General features: G+C 35.5%; 1 protein-coding gene across 1 annotated transcript in view; it reads left to right on the plus strand.

The window, feature by feature from the left end:
• Positions 1–19,133, plus strand: part of BMP5 (bone morphogenetic protein 5) — a gene marked incomplete at its 3' end in the record, with an annotated part of 118,094 nt that overhangs the window by 51,105 nt on the left and 47,856 nt on the right. Inside the window, exon 2 of the mRNA XM_082639867.1 lies at positions 5,696–5,888. Coding sequence (XP_082495993.1) covers positions 5,696–5,888 — 193 coding nt within the window. The remainder of the gene's footprint in view (positions 1–5,695; positions 5,889–19,133) is intronic.

Below are 19,133 nucleotides of genomic sequence, written 5' to 3' on the forward strand. Positions count from 1 at the left end.
CAAATATTTAAAACACTATGAATCAAAACCCCCAAATAGTATACATTTTAATTATTTTTTTCTATTTGTTTATTTGTTTATGTTTTAAGCTTCTCAAGCCATTTACAATTGTAATGTGTTATACAGCACACTGTAATTTATGGAGAAACATTATATATTTAATATATAAAATCATCACAATATGAACAAGGTAAAGAAAGCTCCTATAAAAGCTTACATCTAAGGAATATGAAATGTGTGTATATGTTCTCTTTCATCTGTTTTGGTAGTGTTGTTTTTAAAATATAGTTGTAGGAAAAGTTGCATGCTAATAGAGATATTATATAATGCTAATTCAGGTCATGAATACAATCACTTGCTTATTCATAAATATTTTCTTAGATAAGACATGGAATCAGTATTAAATAAGTGACTATGATACGACTTTTGCTAAGATAAAGATCGGAGGAAATGTGTTCTAGAAGAAGCAGAGTCCAGAATGTAAGGCATCCTCTGTAGGGTAGGAGCATCTCGTAGAGGACAATGTAAGCATTGAAATATCAACTCTCCTGAGGGATAATTAGATAAAACAAACAAAACTACATCCAGAAAAAACAAACAAACACACAGAGTCGTGCTGTTGAGGGCTTTGGGAGTTGAAATCTTGACACTGGGCTGAAATCTCTTCTCTCCCAATTATAGGTTGTGGGCTCTTGAGCAAGTAATAGAAACTTATGGACATAAGTGAGTATTAAATAAAATACATGCCCTCCCAAATGAGAGTTAAATAAATTATCATGCCCTCAATCAATGGGAAATGCAACAGGATGGTGCTGAGTGAAAAGACAGAACCAGCTTTTGATCTGTTCATAGTCTTTCATTCAACCAATGTTTATTAGAAGATTTCTTCGGATCAGGCATTGTATTGTGTTAGATGCCAATTACACACCAGTGATCAAACCCTTGCTTCTCCACCTGTTCTCCACATTTTTGTGTATTGCTGATTAACATTGTTTGAATATACAGTTGAGTCTCGAACAACAAGGGTGGGACTGCACGGGTGCACTGATATGCAGATATTTTTCAATAAATATATTGGAAGATTCTTTGAAGATTTGCAGCAATTTGAAAAAACTCAGACATGAACAGCATAACCTAGAGATATCAGGAAAATTAAAAAAAGTTAGGTATGTCATGAGTGCATAACATATATGTAGATATATGCATAACATACAAAATATGTGTTAATCAACTGTTTATGTTATCAGTAAGGTTATTAGTAGTTAAGTTTTTGTGGGGTCAAAGTTATATGCAGATTTTTTGACTGCACAGGGAGTCAGTTCTTCAGGACCCCATACTGTTCAAGGGTCACCTGTACTAACAACGAACTAGTCTCTAAGTAGGATGTCATTATGTAGGTGGTATGGACATTAAACAAAGATTTACAATGAGCTTTAGAAGACAGACATCTGTTACCGCCTAGCTGTCATCACCCAATGTTTTTTTTTTGGCATAAATGTATTTTATTTTTTCATTTTTTTATCACCCAATTTCTTATTCTTAAGTCAGGGATATTAATATTTGACACCTCCCTAGGTAACTGAGATTACCTTGTGAATATTTGTGACCACGATTAGGAGTGCAAGGCTATATAAGTACTATTTTTATTCCATTACTCACTGCAACATGTCCCATGGAATTTACCAGAGCAATTATAATTCAAAGCAGTAGGATATAGGAATTTGAATCACTGGACAAATCTGCACTACAACTTTATTCTGTGTGGTGTGTTTAATATAAAATTTGATTAAACTCTTTGAAAATCTTTCCCCTTAAGGGGTTAGGTTAAAGAGCCTGGATTAGAAAGCTGAAATTTTATAATAACAGCTGAAATTCTAGCTTTCCACTTTATTACACTAACATCTCACAGGGGATTCCAGAACAGTAGATGACTTTACATAATATGAATTCAATACTCATCTGCATTACGCAGGTGCATGCTTTAGATTGGACCCTAACTCATGTCAAAGCCCTTATGTCCAAGACTATAGTTATTTTTGTCTAAATTTCAAATATAAAATTGATTGTTAATGAAAAATTGAATAATGATTGTTATCACTTAAAATTTTGAATATTGACTTTCAGAATAGAGGATATATATTTTTGAATGACTGATGAATGCTTAGATCATAAAGTATGGAACTCCTCAAGCAGAGTCTGGGACAGTTCCCAGTCAAACACCGGGAACATTTCTGCAGCAAACCAGTAAGATAAAGTGAGATAAATAGGGACTTTAAAGTCACCTCAAATCAGTTAATTTCCAGTTCTTCTGCCAAATGAAGTTGAAGCCAAATTTTCAGCTTTCATAGCTTTTTGGATTTTGGACTTATGAATGCAAGATTTCAGATCACTCTTCCGTGTCTTTTTCTTTTTTTTAAATTGAAGTATAGTTCATTTACAACGTTGTGTTAGTTTCAAGTGTGCAGCAAAATGATTCATACATATATTAATATATATTATATATATATTCTTTTTCATTATAGGTATTACAAAATATTGAGTATTGTTCCCTGTGCTATACAATAGGTCCTTGTTGTTTACTTATTTTATATATAGTAGTGTGTTTCTGTTAATCCCAAACTCCTACTTTATCAGATCTTTATTAAAGCATAAATACTTAGTAAATTAGGACAAAGTAGTAGTTTCTAAGCAGAAGCAGCCTATCCTGGCATTTAAGAACCATAGCTTGGTGGCATCAAATGCTTGGATTCAAATTCTTTGGCAAGGTATTTCTTTTCTCTGCCTCCTCAGTTTCTTCATCTTCAAAATGAGGATGATAATAGAACCTACCTCATAGGTTGTTATGAAGCGTAATATGTTAATATCAATAAAAGGCTTAGAGCAGTTCTATTTAAATACTGTTTCATGATGTCATCTACTTTGTTTAAATTAGGATCAGAAAAGACAAGTTTACAGTGAATTAAATGTAGTTCTTTGTTGGGACTTCCCTGTTGGCGCAGTGGTTAAGAATCTCCCTGCCAATGCAGGGGACATGTGTTTGAGCCCTGCTCTGGGAAGATCACACGTGCTGCTGAGCAACTAAGCCCGATGCGCCACAACTACTGAGCCTGCGCTCTAGAGCCTGCAAGACAAAACTACCGAGCCCGCGTGCCACAACTACTGAAGCCTGTGCACCTAGAACCTGTGCTCCACAACGAAAAGTAGCCTCTGCTCGCCACAACTAGAGAAAGCCTGCATGCAGCAACAAAGACCCAACACAACCAAAGATAAATAAATAAATAAAATTGATTCTTTTTTTAAAAATGTAGTTTTTCTGTAAACAAGAGTTGTGGCTAGTTTTAATATTCATACATACACTCTAGTTATTAGAGATCCAGTTTGTAGGTATTTTCTGTCCTTACACTTTGGAGATGGAGACCCGTTCATAGCAGTCGACACTACTGCCAATTGGAGCTCAGACAGAAAAGAGGTTTAAATTATGGACCAAAATAGGATCTGAAGAATGCAGTCATCCTCCTTATTTAGGGAAAGTTAATTAATGATCTCTCCAGGGGAATGGACCTCTCTTAGGACCAAGGTAATGATACTTAAATAAAACAAAACCTCATGAGTCATGGGAGGTGGTGTTGGTGTACCAGGCAGCCTGAGAGCACCATTCTCACCAAGTCCATGGGAGGGAAATGTCTCCAGGTGTAGCTTACATTTTCCTCTTTGCTTGTGTAGGTATCATCTGAGATGGAGGTGGGGTTGAGCTCCTAGCTCTGTTAAACCATCTCCTACTCCTCTGGAGAAAATAAACCAGAGATTATATTGGAGGATGAAGGCAAGGAATTGTGGGTTCCTTTGTCATGAACTTCCTCTCAGACATGGAGCCCTGTCTGGTACTAGAATTTAGGAGTCCAGCAGCCTGGGTTCCCAAAAATCACTCCTCGATGATCATGATTGCCTTCTCTCTTCCTTAATCTTGACCCGTCCTCTAGTTAAGGATCCCAAGTTTCATATATTTTTAGCAGTGTTGGTATCATTTCAATTAACCTCCTAAATATATTTTTTGTGTCTTAATCCAATTTTTGAACATTGTGAATTGTTTATATAACATACATCTTTTATCTTCTTGTAACAACATTTCAGCAATGAAATGTCACTGGATATATTTTTTAAAAAATATTGTAGGTTTGTGAGACACTTGGAACACAATGCTTTGCAGTGAATTTTTTTTTTTTTTGTAATCTGTCCTATATTATCTGAGGTAACTGAGATTTTGAGAAACCTACTAGCACTGAGAAACTTAATTCCATCAAATGATATTGCATTACTAAAAATGAACCCTTTTAATAGGTGGTTCCTTAAGAAAGATTTTGGTACCCAGCATGAGACAGGCTGTGACCTGGGACCTGGGACCCTTTGCTGCAGTGCTTGCACCTGGACAAACATCTCTCCTCAAGCAATAAAATACAAAGAAACTATAAGGGACTAAATATGGTTGCGTTCATGAGCAGTTGGGGCAAATTATGGACAACAAGATACAAAAAGGCCAAAAACCCAATTGCCACCTCCGAAGAGCCTGGAGCAAAAACAGGGTGTCAGAAGCAGAAGCAAGGTTCTGTGCATGCCCCCTGCACACAACACCATATAAGGGGTGGGCAAGCCACCCTCTGGCCCAACTCCTGGACACACCCCTACCCTCACCCCATATAAGGAACCAGCTTGCCCCAACTTGGGAGCAAGCAAGGGAACCTGTTTCTTGTTTTTGCTCCCCCCTGCTATAGTAGGGCCCCCAATAAAGCCTTGACTGAATTTATTGTCTGGCCTCTTATCAATTTCTATTGATTAGGAAAGGCCAAGAACACTGGTCAGTAACAAGCATAGACTGTATCCAATCATACATCATTTTACAAAGCTGGATTATGTAATGATATGCCTGACACTGTCCTGAATCTCTCAACACTCCTTAATATTCCCAAGAGGAAAATTTCTCTGACCTCATTTTGTAGGAAGGTTGCTGAAGGCGGAAATATGTTTCTCTCTCAAATTTGCATAAGAGCAGAGATCTTTGGGAAACTGGATGCTGCACCACGGGTTGGGGAGGTTGTACTCAATAATCTATAAGAACTAATGAAAGTGCATTAAAAAAGGTAGACCTTTGCATTTGCTAAAAGGAGGAAAAACGTCTCCTGGGAAGACACTTTAGAAACAATCTTTTTTGTGAAAATGCATTTGTTTTGTTTCCTTGACCTCCAAAATTTCATAAACACAGCCCCACTGTGCCAGCAGCTCCTCGGGCCTCCTTCTGACTTTCCTCCCTCGACTGTGCTAAATCTCACCATTGACTTCACCTGGAACTCTGGAGCTTTCTATCACAGAATGCTAATTCCTGTATGAACCCTTCTCTGTTCTGGTACTTGATACACACTAGTAATAACTTTACAACCTTCACTTTTAAAAACATTTTTGGATAACCTTTCCATTTAGGAGCCAGGAATTTGTATAAAACCACAGAGGTTATATTGCTTTTGAACTAAAGGCTGTTGCTTTGTGGAATTTCCTTCAACTGGAAACACATATGAGTCTGTGGTTTTATGTTTTCCCAGTTTTATAACATCCTGCTTGTTTGTTTTCAAAGTGAAAGAATTTACCATTAATTTCCATACTTTATAAAGGCCTAACTTTTTACTTCCTTTTTTTTTTTTTTCAGTTGAAAGAGACAAGGATTTTTCTCACCAGCGAAGGCATTACAAAGAATTCCGGTTTGATCTTACTCAGATTCCTCATGGAGAAGCAGTGACAGCAGCAGAATTCAGGATATATAAGGACCGGAGCAACAGCCGATTTGAAAATGAAACAATTAAGATTAGCATATATCAGATCATCAAGGAATACACAAATAGGTATCAAATTTATATCTGACTTATTATCCTAGCAAATAAATGTTACATTGTAGTAAAATCCATTGATAATCCACGTGGTCTATCAAATCATGGTTCTTTGAGTGTAATGGCATCAAGCCAGGTATAGACACATGAAAGATACATGTAACTGATCTGAAACGTGTCTTGTACATTTCACAGCTTTTTCCTACTCCTTACACCAATCTGTGTGCTAGACGGTCTCATGCTCCCCTGTATGTGATTTTCAGGCCCTTCACCTCATTTTGTAAATGAGAAAAGTTTTATTTTATTCTGCACATATGAAATTTATAATTAAGATGATTTAAATTACTTGTTGTTTTCTAAACTGGAGAAGAGTGGCTTAATTTTTCCCTGGCATAGTGTAAACTGTGTGCAGTGTTATGTGGATTTTGATGGAAGACATTGTATTTGCAATAGATTCTGACAGTTAACCTGTATGTCTTCTGTCTATAAAACGCTTAATTCAAAATGGTACAAAAATGGACAGAGAATCTGAAATACTAAATGTATGAAAACCTCAGCTGATAATTACTGCAAATGAGCCATCACATATAAGAATTAGAAAGGGACTTTAGTGGTGTTTTCAGACCAGTGCAGAAATTGCTTGGGTAACACCTTTTACAAATGATTAGCACTTTTGTTGGACAGCTCTTACATTTTTGAAGAAAATTCTTATTGGAATGTTATATTGAGGTGAAATTTGTCTTCCATTCATTAAATCTAGATTTTCCCTTTGATGAAATACTATGTTCTTATTTGATGAGATAAATATTTAAAGACAGCTGTCATGAGCTCACTAAGACCTCTTTCTCTCTTTACTGAATATTTCTAGTTCCTGGCCTTTGGATTTTTCTTGGTCTTCTAGTGAGTAGGATTTCTCAATGGGTGTTCCATGGAACACTAGCCCCTCACAATACTCAATGAAGAAAAAGAATAAAAAGCTTCTGGGGTCAAAAGCATTTGAAAAGTCTACTTGTTAGACCGTGTTTTAGGAGATTCACCATGCATATCAGAATAGTAAAGTCTTGCAAGGTCTTTATGGTAAAGAAACTTGTCAATTTGGTTTTTCCTAGTCTTCCTCAAAATTATTCGACTATGGAATCTTTTTCTTTAGGTCTGTAATACTTAATATCCTATGAAACACTGGTTTAGCAGGACACACCTTAATAAATACTGATCTCGGTACACTGTTATTTTAAGAGCACTAATTTCAAGGCAGAAAGATTTCTGTTCTTTTCTCAGCTCTAACACGTACTAGCTATTTGTCTGTGGGTGAATTTTTTGTTTTTTGTTTTAAATCTCAATCCTGTGGTTCCATTTATAAAATGAGGATACTAATTTTTTTCTCACAGGGACAGGGCCTGACGTACTACATTATTCTTTTAAATACTAAATAATGGGGGTGTCTTTTAAAATTAAATGACTAGAATTGAAAATAATGCTCCAAATACCATTTAATTATATTGCCATAGCTAACAAATATTTTATTTATAATTCTCCTTTTCTGCATCTGTTTCCACACTTGGGCTGGTGAGCTCCTTAAAGAAGGGATGGTGTCTTAAGTGATTTTTTTTTTTTTTTAGCCTCAGCACTATGAATTTGTTTGATACAGTTTTGAAATTATCATTACTCATGAATGGGATACTTCTTCCATGAACATATCCTAAAATACTTGAATTATCTTACCTCTTGACCATTCACAATATATTTTTATGAAAGTTGAATTTGTACTTGGTTATTCAACATACCAAGTATTTTTTACAGGAACTGTTTGTACACCAGGCCCTTATTTATTTATTAATTGTTTGAAAGTAAATATAGACATTTACACTGATCACAATTAAAAGTCCTAACTTTTATTTAGGTCCATTGTTCTATTTGCTCAGGATATTTTTGAATGTCATCCATTGAACTAGCTACCCTTTGAGCTTTTTTTCACTCTATTTTCTAAGTATGTTAACTACAGTTACATAATTTAAAACATAATAACAATGATGAGGATAAAGGACTAATAGAAGAGCCCACTGATAATAATATATGGATTTATTTATGAATGAACCCATGCTGATTTTTATTAATAATACATTTGAAATATTTATGAGTATTGATGCTTAATCAAATCTCATAATTTTGGGAAATTTCATTTCTCTCTAAAAATGGAACATTTGTCTATCTTGAAACTTTGGTATTTCTCTAATTATAACTGATGTTATACATATTATTCTCAATGTTTCTACAACTCCATCTGCCTGCTCTTTGAGTATTCTTGAGTATAATTTGGCTAAGACTTTACTCACTTTAACACGTGTACTTAATCTACTCTAAGATCCAGAATTTCACTGATATTTTTCCTAAATCTTTGAAAATGATTTCTAAAATATAAAGTACATGTATCTCTTTGATTGGTGTTGTCTCACTCTACTATTCCAGACTCTAGTGTGGTAGAGATTGGATAGGATTCTACTCAATTTAATGAACATTATTTTGAAATTTTTAATTCAGTAAATTCAATTCAATATTAATTCAATTCTACCAAGTTCATATTTTTTGAACATTTACTATTAAGTGTTTTTGTTGAATTATGATTTTCTCCTGTAGGGTTATGCTATACCTATTGTCTTCTGTGTGTTTGTTTTTGGTAATGGGTATGGAATATTTTCCCCCAATTATTTGCTTCAATATCTGAAACATACAAATGTACACATGCATACTGTATATTTCAATTTTATGTATCATTGACCAGGTGGGAGAATCTCTTGCAAAATGCCTTCCTTATCTTTGACAAAGGCAGTCATCCACTGCCAGTGGTTCATTAATCCACAGTGTAAGAAAATGCAACCTTGTGCTGTGCTATTGTCTGTAAATCTAGGATCCCCTTTTTACACTCCACTTTCTCTGCCAAAGAAAGACATTTAAGGGACAGAAGATATAGAAACAGCACATACGCCTCTTAGTGTATTTCAGGTTTCTCTGTAGGATTTCAAAGCCTTTGTAGAAAATGGTAGCATATAGTAATAAGAGCAGGGTCTTTGGAATTCCCACATGGGGAAATTGATGTACATCTTGGAGTCTCAGTTTAAAAATCTATAGACAAAAATAAAAGCAAAAATAAGTATTTCAGAACAATAAAAATATTTCAAATGATGTGGGAAAGACTGGTGCTTATCACAAGGCAAAGACCAGAGTTGATACTTAATAAATATATCAGTTAACAGCTTAATAGGCACAACTATTTTAGTAGGATTTAGAGGGTTGTACACAAAGGGTAACCAAAAGTAGGTGGTTACTATAATAACAGTAGCTACCATTTGCAACTGTTTATGTTAAGAAAAAGTAAGCAAAATGATGCTAGGTGACTTTCCTTAATAAAAAATTAGCTGATCTTTGATCCATATGAAAGGAATTGGTACATTATTAAGTCCAGTAATGAAATGAACACCACCCAACTTATGATCAGTTGGAGCTATCTGTGAACTTGTCCCTGAAAACCCAAGTTTTAGATAAATAGTTAAATTCTCCTTTAAAATACAGTTCAAGGGGCCTCAGACATGAATCCGGGGTGCAGATGCCTGTCAAGCCCAAGTGGAGTCCTTGGCACTCTGGGCAGTGCAGGCAATGCAGACGGCACGGCTCTGACTCTGAGGAGACCAGGCCACCCTGTGCTCCCCAGGCCACTGCTCGGCCCTTCTGGCAACTCTGGACCCCATTGCCATGCATCATCCAGGCGGTTCCAGTGACTTGGATGTCCATGTCTTTCAGGGACCATTACCTCGCCGGCCACATGATTGCGGGATCTTTGTTCCCAGGCCAGAGGTCTGGCCTGAGTTCCTGTGGTGAGGGCTCTGAGTCCAAAACGCTGGACTAACAGAGAACCTCAGACCCCAGGGAATATCAATAAGAGTGAGGCCACCCAGAGGTCCTCATCTCAGCACCAAGACCAAGCTCTATCCAACGGCCTGCAAACTCCAGTGCTGGATGTCTCAGGCCAAACAACCAGTAAGACAAGAATACAGCACCACCCATAAAAAAAAAAAATTGACAAAAAATATGTTACAGATGAAGGAGCAAGGTAAAAACCTACAAGACCAAGTAAATGAAGATGAAATAGGTAACCTACCTGAAAACAAATTCAGAGTAATGAGAGTAAAGATGCTCCAAAATCTCAGAAACAGAATGGAGAAAACACAAGAAACAGTTAACAATGATCTAGAAGAACTAAAGATCCAACAAACAGTGATGAACAACATAATTACTGCAATTAAAAATACTCTAGAAGGAATCAATATAGAATAACTGAGGCAGAAGAATGGATAAGTGAGCTGGAAGATAAAATGGTGGAAATAACTGCCAGGGAGAAGAGTAAAGAAAAAAGAATGAAAAGAATTGAGGACAGACCCAGAGACCTCTGGGACAATATTAAACACACCAACATTCGAATTATAGGGGTTCCAGAAGAAGAAGAGAAAAAGAAAGGATCTGAGAAAATATTTAAAGAGACTATAGTTGAAAATTTCCCTAACATGGGAAAGGAAAGAGTCAATCAAGTCCAGGAAGCACAGAGAGTACCATACAGGATAAATCCAAGGAGAAACACGCCAAGACACATACTAACCAAAATATCAAAACTTAAACCCAAAGAAAAAATATTAAAAGCAGCAAGGGAAAAACAACAAATAACATACAAGGGAATCCCCATAAGGTTAACAGTTGGTCTTTCAACAGAAACTCTGAAAGCCAGAAGGGAGTTGCAGGACATATTTAAAGTGATGAAAGGGAAAAACCTACAACCAAGATTACTCTACCCAGCAAGGATCTGATTCAGATTAGATGGAGAAATTAAAACCTTTACAGATAGGCAAAAGTTAAAAGAACTCAGCACCACCAAATCAGCTTTACAACAAATGCTAAAGGAACTTCTCTATGCAGGAAACACAAGAGAAGGAAAAGATCTACAAAAACAAACCAAAAACAATTAAGAAAGTGATAATAGGAACATACATATTGATAATTACCTTAAATGTAAATGGACTAAATGCTCCAACCAAAAGACATAGACTGGCTGAATGGATACAAAAACAAGACCCATACATATGCTGTCTACAAGAGACCCACTTCAGACTTATGTACACCTACAGACTAAAAGTGAGGGGATGGAAAAAAATATTCCATGTAATGGAAATCAAAAGAAAGCTGGAGTAGCAATTCTCATATCAGACAAAATAGACTTTAAAATAAAGACTATTGCAAGAGACAAAGAAGGACACTACATAATGAACAAGGGATCAATCCAAGAAGAAGATATAACATTTGGAAATATTTATGCACCCAACATAGGAGCACCTCAGTACATAAGGCAAATGCTAACATCCATAAAAGGGGAAATTGACAGTAACACAATAATAGTAGGGAACTATAACACCCCACTTTCATCAATGGACAGATCATCCAAAATGAAAATAAATAAGGAAACAAAAGCTTTAAATGACACATTAAACAAGATGGACTTACTGATATTTATAGGACATTCCATCCAAAAACAACAGAATACAATTTCTTCTCAAATACTCATGGAACATTCAACAGGAGAGATCATATCTTGGGTCACAAATCAAGCCTTGGTAAATTTAAGAAAATTGAAATTGTATCAAGTATCTTTTCTGAAAACAACACTATGAGACTAGATATCAATTACAGGAAAAAAAACTGTAAAAAATACAAACACATGGAGGCTAAAAAATATGCTACTAAATAACCAAGAGATCACTGAAGAAATCAAAGTGAAAATCAAAAAATACCTAGAAACAAATGACAATGAAAACACGACAACCCAAAACCTATGGCATGCATCAAAAGCAGTTCTAAGATGGAAGTTTATAGCAATACAACCCTACCTCAAGAAACAAGAAAAATCTCAAATAAACAACCTAACCTTACACCTAAAGTAATTAGAGAAAGAAGAACAGCCCCCCCCCCCACAAAGTTAGCAGAGGGAACAAAATCATAAAGATCACATCAGAAATAACTGAAAAAGAAATGAAGGTATCAATAGCAAAGATCAATAAAAGTAAAAGCTGGTTCTTTGAGGAGATAAACAAAATTGATAAACTATTAGCCAGACTCATCAGGAAAAAAAGGGAGAAGACTCAAATCAACAGAATTAGAAATGAAAAAGGAGAAGTAATGACTGACACTGCAGAAATACAAAGGATCATGAGAGATTACTACAAGCAAGATATGCCAATAAAATGGACAACTTGGAAGAAATGGACACATTCTTAGAACAGTACATCCTTCCAAGACTGAACCAGGAAGAAATAGAAAATATGAACAGACCAATCACAAGCACTGAAATTGAAACTGTGATTAAGAATCTTCTAACAAACAAAAGCCCAGGACCAGGTGGCTTCACAGGAGAATTCTATCAAACATTAAGAGAAGAGCTAACACCTATCCTTCTCAAACATTTCCAAAATATAGCAGAGGAAGGAACACTCTCAAATTCATTCTATGAAAGCACCATCAACCTAATATCAAAACCAGACAAAGATATCGCACAAAAAAGAAAACTACAGGCCAATATCTCTGATGAACATAGAAGCAAAAATCCTCAACAAAATACTAGCAAACAGAATCCAACAGCACAATAAAAGGATTATACACCCTGATCAAGTGGTATCTACCTCAGGAATGCAAGGATTCTTCAATATATGCAAATCAATCAATATGATACAACATATTAACAAATTGAAGGATTTAAACCATATGATAGTCTCAACAGATGCAAAAAAAGATTTCTACAAAATTCAACACCAGTTTATGATAAAAACTCTGCAGAAAGTGTGCACAGAGGGAACCTACCTCAACATAATAAAGGCCATATATGACAAACCCAGAGCCAACATTGTTCTCAATGGTGAAAAACTGAAACCATTTCCTCTAAGATCAGGAAAACGACACAGGTGCCCACTTTCACCACTATTATTCAACATAGTTTTGGAAGTTTTAACCATGGCAATCAGAGAGGAAAAAGAAATAAAAAGATCCAAAATGGAAAAGAAGAAGTAAAACTGTCACTGTTTTCTAATGACATAATATTATAAATAGAGAATCCTAAAAATGCTACCAGAAAACTACTGGAGTTAATCAATGAATTTGATAAAGTAGCAGGACACAAAATTAATGCATAGAAATCTCTTGCATTCCTATACACTAAAGATGAATAATCTGAAAGAGAAATGAGGAAAACACTCCCATTTACCACTGTAACAAAAAGAATAAAATATCTAGGAATAAACCTACCTATGGAGACAAAAGACCTGTATGCAGAAAACTATAAGACACTGATGAAAGAAATTAAAGACAATATAAACAGATGGAGAAATGTACCATGTTCTTGGATTGGAAGAATCAACATTGTGAACATGACTATACTACCCAAAGCAATCTACAGATTCAATATAATCCCTATCAAACTACCAATGGCATTCTTCAGAGAACTAGAACAAAAAATTTCACAATTTGTATGGAAACACAAAAGACCCCGAAGAGAAAAAACAATCTTCAGAAAGAAAAATGGAGCTGGAGGAATCAGGCTCCTGGACTTCAGACTAAACTACAAAGTTACAGTAATCAAGACAATATGGTACTAGCACAAAAACAGAAATATAGATCAATGGAACAGGATACAAAGCCCAAAGATAAACCCATGCACATATGGTCACCTTATCTTTGGTAAAGGAGGCAAGAATATACAATGGAGAAAAGACAGCCTCTTCAATAAGTGGTGCTGGTAAAACTGGACAGATACATGTAAAAGAATGAAATTAGAACACACCCTAACACCATACACAAAAATAAACTCAAAATGGATTAAAGACCTAAATGTAAGGCCAGACCCTTTAAAACCCCTAGAGGAAAACATAGGCAGAACACATTATGACACAAATCACAGCAAGATCCTTTTTGACCCACCTTCCAGAGAAATGCAAGTAAAAACAAAAATAAACAAATGGGACCTAATGAAACTTAAAAGCTTTTGCACAGCAAAGGAAACCATAAACAAGATGAAAAGGCAACCCTCAGAATAGGAAAATATATTTGCAAAAAAAGCAACTGACAAAGGATTAATCTCCAAAATATACAAGCAGCTCATGCAGCTCAATATCAGAAAAAAAACAAAAAACAAAAAACAATGCAATCCAAAAAATGGGTGGAAGACCTAAATAGACATTTCTCCAAAGAAGACATACAGATTGCCAACAAACACATGAAAGGATGCTCAATATCACTAATTATTAGAGAAATGTAAATCAAACTACAATGAGGTATCACCTCACACCCGTCAGAATGACCATCATCAAAAAATCTACAAACAATAAATGCTGGAGAGGGTGTGGAGAAAACGGAACCCTCTTGCACTTTTAGTAGTAATGTGAATTGATACAGCCACTGTGGAGAACAGTGTGGAGGTTCCTTAAAAAACTAAAAATAGAATTACCATATGACCCAGCAATCCCATTACTGGGCATATACTCTGAGAAAACCATAATTCAAAAAGATACATGTACCAGAATGTTCATTGCAGCACTATTTACAATAGCCAGGACATGGAATCAACCTAAGTGTCCAACGACCAATAAATGGATAAAGAAGATGGGGCATGTATATATAATGGATTATTACTCAGTCATACAAAGAAATGAAATTGAGTTATTTGTAGTAAGGTGGATGGACCTAGAGTCTGTCATACAGAGTGAAGTAAGTCAGAAAGAGAAAAACAAATACAGTATGCTAACACATATATATGGAATCTAAAAAAAAAAAAAGGTTCTGATGAACCTAGGGGCAGGACAGGAATGAAGACAAGATGCAGATGTAGAGAATGTACTTGAGGACACAGGGAGGGGGAAGTGTAAGCTGGGACGAAGTGAGAGAGTAGTATTCACATATACACACTACCAAATGTAAAATAGCTAGCTAGCAGGAAGCAGCTGCATAGCACAGGGAGATCAGCTCAGTGCTTTGTGACCACCTAGAGGGGTGGGATAAGGAGGGTGTGAGGGAGACACAAGAAGTAGAGGATATGGGGATATATGTATGCACATAGCTGATTCACTTTGTTATACAGCAGAAAGTAACAGAACACTGTAAAGCAATTATACTCTAATAAAGATGTTAAAAAGAATACAGTTCAAGAGGATGGGAAACTGCTTATCTATGAATTTATTTTACAGAAGTATCAGAGATATAGAAAATTAGAAAAGGATTCACATATAAATGTTTTTCAAAGTATTATTGGTTACCATAGCATAGACTGAGAACATTTTAATTTTAAACAGAAGAGAAAAGGTTGCACTATGTTTCATGGAAAATGGAAATGCTATGCTTCATAGATAAAGTAGAAACTGTATTTTAAAAATATATTAGTAACACTGGAAAGTGCCCAGGCTGTAATGTTAATTTAACAAAACAGGAAACAAATTTTATTTACACATAATACACATAATTATGTTAGGATGAATTCATGTGGAAAACAGAATGGAAGGAAGCAGCAAGTGTTCATTGAAAGCTTGCAGGTAATTTAAAATCTTAATTTTCCCCTTTTTCTGTACTTTCTAAATTTTTATAGTGAAAATTACTTTTGTAATCAAAACAAGCCTAAGCATAGTTTAGCAAGTGAAGATAATGAAACAACAGTATGTTACATGTTTCTTTACCAAATAACCATCCAAACATTTCCAGGTAGAGAGGGGCAAAAATCAAAACTAAACTGAACAAAATAAAGGATTAAAAAAATAAGTTGCTCTTATATTTTTCTTAAGCTACAAGAGGCATTTTTCTTTCCACAGCAAATGAAGATAAATAATTTTTTTTCTTTCCCCTGTTTTATGGAAAATGTTCCTGCCAATTGGGAACCTTGACTTTAATTCTCTGAAATTGAGGAGGAAGGATTAAAGATACTTCATTTATATATCATGTGATCACAGTAAAATGGAAAGAATTTCAATTTGAGAAACCCATTTTAATATCCAAATATTATTTGTTGAGTATTGATTATTTGTGTTTTCATATATTTATCAAATCAAGAACTAAAATGGATATATGAAAAGAAACTTGTACCTCTAGACATTTTCAAGCCTAAGGTCACCTCTTAAAACTTGTCTTCAAACTTGTGGATTTTATTTATGTACTGTTTCTTTTTTTGAAAATTTTTATTGAACTGTAGTTGATTTACATTGTTGTGTTAGTTGCAGGTATAATGCAAAGTGGTTCAGTTATACATAATGTATATACATATATATTTTTTTCTTCTACATTCTCTTCCATTATAGGTTATTACAAGATATTGACTACAGTTCCCTGTTTTATACAATAGGTCCTTTGTTGGTTATCTATTTTATATATAGTAGTGTGTAATAGTGTTTTAATTCAACTAAGGAACAATTGAAAAGTCTGTGCAGACTGTACTCTTTAAGGCAGTGCATTTGACAATGCAAAAGTGTGTGTTTTTGTGTATAATTTCACATATTTAAAGCTCACTTCCCCTAACATATAATCTAGGAGTGTCAAGGTGGGGGTCCTTGAAGTAATTTAGACTGATGTTTTATAGATATGTTTTATATTCAAGACACTCTCTGGTCTATTAACCGTCTCATCTAGAAATCCTTTGACAATGCTATGTGATCAAATATGAAAGAGATAGACCAATGATGTCATCTCTTTTCAAAATTATTTATCTTAGCAAGACCTAAAACTCTTAAAATTATGTTTTATTCCTACTATCTCCCACCTCCCTGGTTATCCCTACTCATATGTCAATGCATGCCATTTAAAAGTGTTCTGATATTTATCCAAATCTTTATTTTTCTTGGTAGAAACTTATTACACATCGTTTCACTCATTTAATCTTTTCACGTGAAGCTGACAGCCCCAAATTCTGTATGGAGGCATTTCTCTTCAGTCACCCCTCACATATCTGGCATTATTGGGAAATGAGGTTTCCACATGATTGAATTTTCCAGATAATTCAGCTGAGTTGGCCCTGCTTTTCCTGAGCAACTTACATGTGGCCAGCACAGGGTACAAAAGGAGAGTAAATAAGATCCTTACAGTTCATAACCTGAGGCAGGGGTTGGGGTGAGCTTGCCACACACAGGCTTTAATAACTATAATGCAATGCGCTAAGCAGTATGATGTAAGTATGTACTACGTGTTGTACAAATGAATACAAAATACAAATGAAGGGGAAATTAATTCTTCACATGGGAGGGTGAGGGCCCTTGGAGAAAGCCACTAGGAGGAGTTCACCCTTGAGTTGGGCCTCTGAAGATGAGAAAGAACTTTTCTTTTTTAAAGTCTATTTCTTTGACTCTTTTTTATTGAAGTATAGTTGATTTAAAATGTGGTGTTAATTTCTTCTGTACAGCAAAGTGACTCAGCTTTATATAAATATATATATATATATATATATATATGTACACACATACACATTCTTCTCCATATCCTTTTCCATTATGGTGTATCTCGGGGTATTGAATATAGTTCACTGTGCTATACAGTAGGACCTTGTTGTTTATCCATCCTCTATATAATAGTTTGCATCTGCTAACCCCAAACTCCCACTCCATCCCTCCCCCACCCCTCCTCAACCTTGGTCACCACAAGTCTATTCTCTATGACTTGAGTCTCTTTCTGTTTCATAGATTGGTTCATCTGTGTCATATTTTAGATTCTACACCAAAGTGATATCATATGGTATTTGTCTTTCTCTTTCTGACTTACTTCACTTAGTATGATGTTCCCTAGTTTCATCCATATTGCTGCAAGTGGCCTTATTTTGTTCTTTTTTATGGCTGAGTAATATTCCATTGTATATATGTACCACATCTTCTTTATCCATTCATCTGTCAGTGGACATTTAGGTTGTTTCCATGTCTTGGTTATTGTGAATAGTGTTGCTATGAACATAGGTACACATGTATCTTTTTGAATTATAGTTTTATCTGGATATATGCTCAGGAGTGGAGAATATGGTAACTCTATTTTTACTTTTATGAGGAACTTCCATACTGCTTTCCACAGTGGCTGCACCAAAGTACATTCCCACCAACAGTGTAGGAGAACTTTATATAATGACAGAGAGAGAAAGAAAGGTAGAGACAGAGAGGGCACTTAGGAGAAATATTCTTAATCATTAAAATGTTTAAATGCGTAAAGAATTAAATAGTGAGAACAATGCCAGTAGTCCTACTACTAAGAAGAGCAGTCAGCACTTGCCCATTTAATGGGCACTCACCATGCATCTGGCACTATGCTAAGTGCTTTCCTTGAATTAATTTTTTCACAATATATACATTTATATATTCCCAAAAGAAAATATGCTGTGTAGAATTCAACCTTTTCCTAATGTTCTGTTATGAATATCAATTTCTGTGCTCCACTGTGAAAATATTTTAAGCCAGCCTGCTAGCTGTCATTTGTCATCTTCCCTGCTTGGATATATTTAGTTGAGCTGTCATCATTCAAGTCCATAGCCAGTTTCACATTGACATCATCTCCCCGCTCCTGCTTCTCTAAGATTTTTGATTCTTCTGTGGACATACTTCAGGATACACATTGACAATTTCCACCCAGGGTGATTTCGTGAGCTCTTGAGAGCAGCATAACTAACACTCAGACGGTCAGTGCTGACTGCTCTAGGTATATAGGACAGCACACAAGCATGGCTTGTGTTTCTGCAGTGTGCAGGGATCAAGCTCTAGTTCAAGTTCTCAGCTGAGGGGATTCAGCCCCCAGGAGACACGTAGCAATGTCTGGAGGCATTTTTGGTTGTCCCAGTTGGTGAGGGTGGAGGGATGAAGGGCTACTGGCACCCAATGGGTAGGTAGTGGAAGATGCTGCTAAACCTTCTGCCATGAACAGGACACACCCCTACTCAATAAAGAATGATCTGGTCCAAATTTTCCCTAATGTTGAGGTTGAGAAATACTGCTCTAGTTGTAGATTTAAGTTATAAACTTAAATTATGGGAATAATTCATGCCATGAAGTCAATTTTTCCCCGACTATTTCATATTTGGGGTCGTAAGAGTCATAATATGGAAGATGTCTTAGGAACCTGAACTGGGTGTATCACTCATTCATTAGAGGGCATTAAAAGTGGTTGGACTATGTATGCAATAGTCTCACTTCTTTGATTCTTGTTGAGTGAGGGACTCTCCCGTGT

This window comes from Mesoplodon mirus, assembly GCF_964341445.2.
Source record: "Mesoplodon mirus genome assembly, chromosome: 12".
Taxonomy (NCBI): domain Eukaryota; kingdom Metazoa; phylum Chordata; class Mammalia; order Artiodactyla; family Ziphiidae; genus Mesoplodon; species Mesoplodon mirus.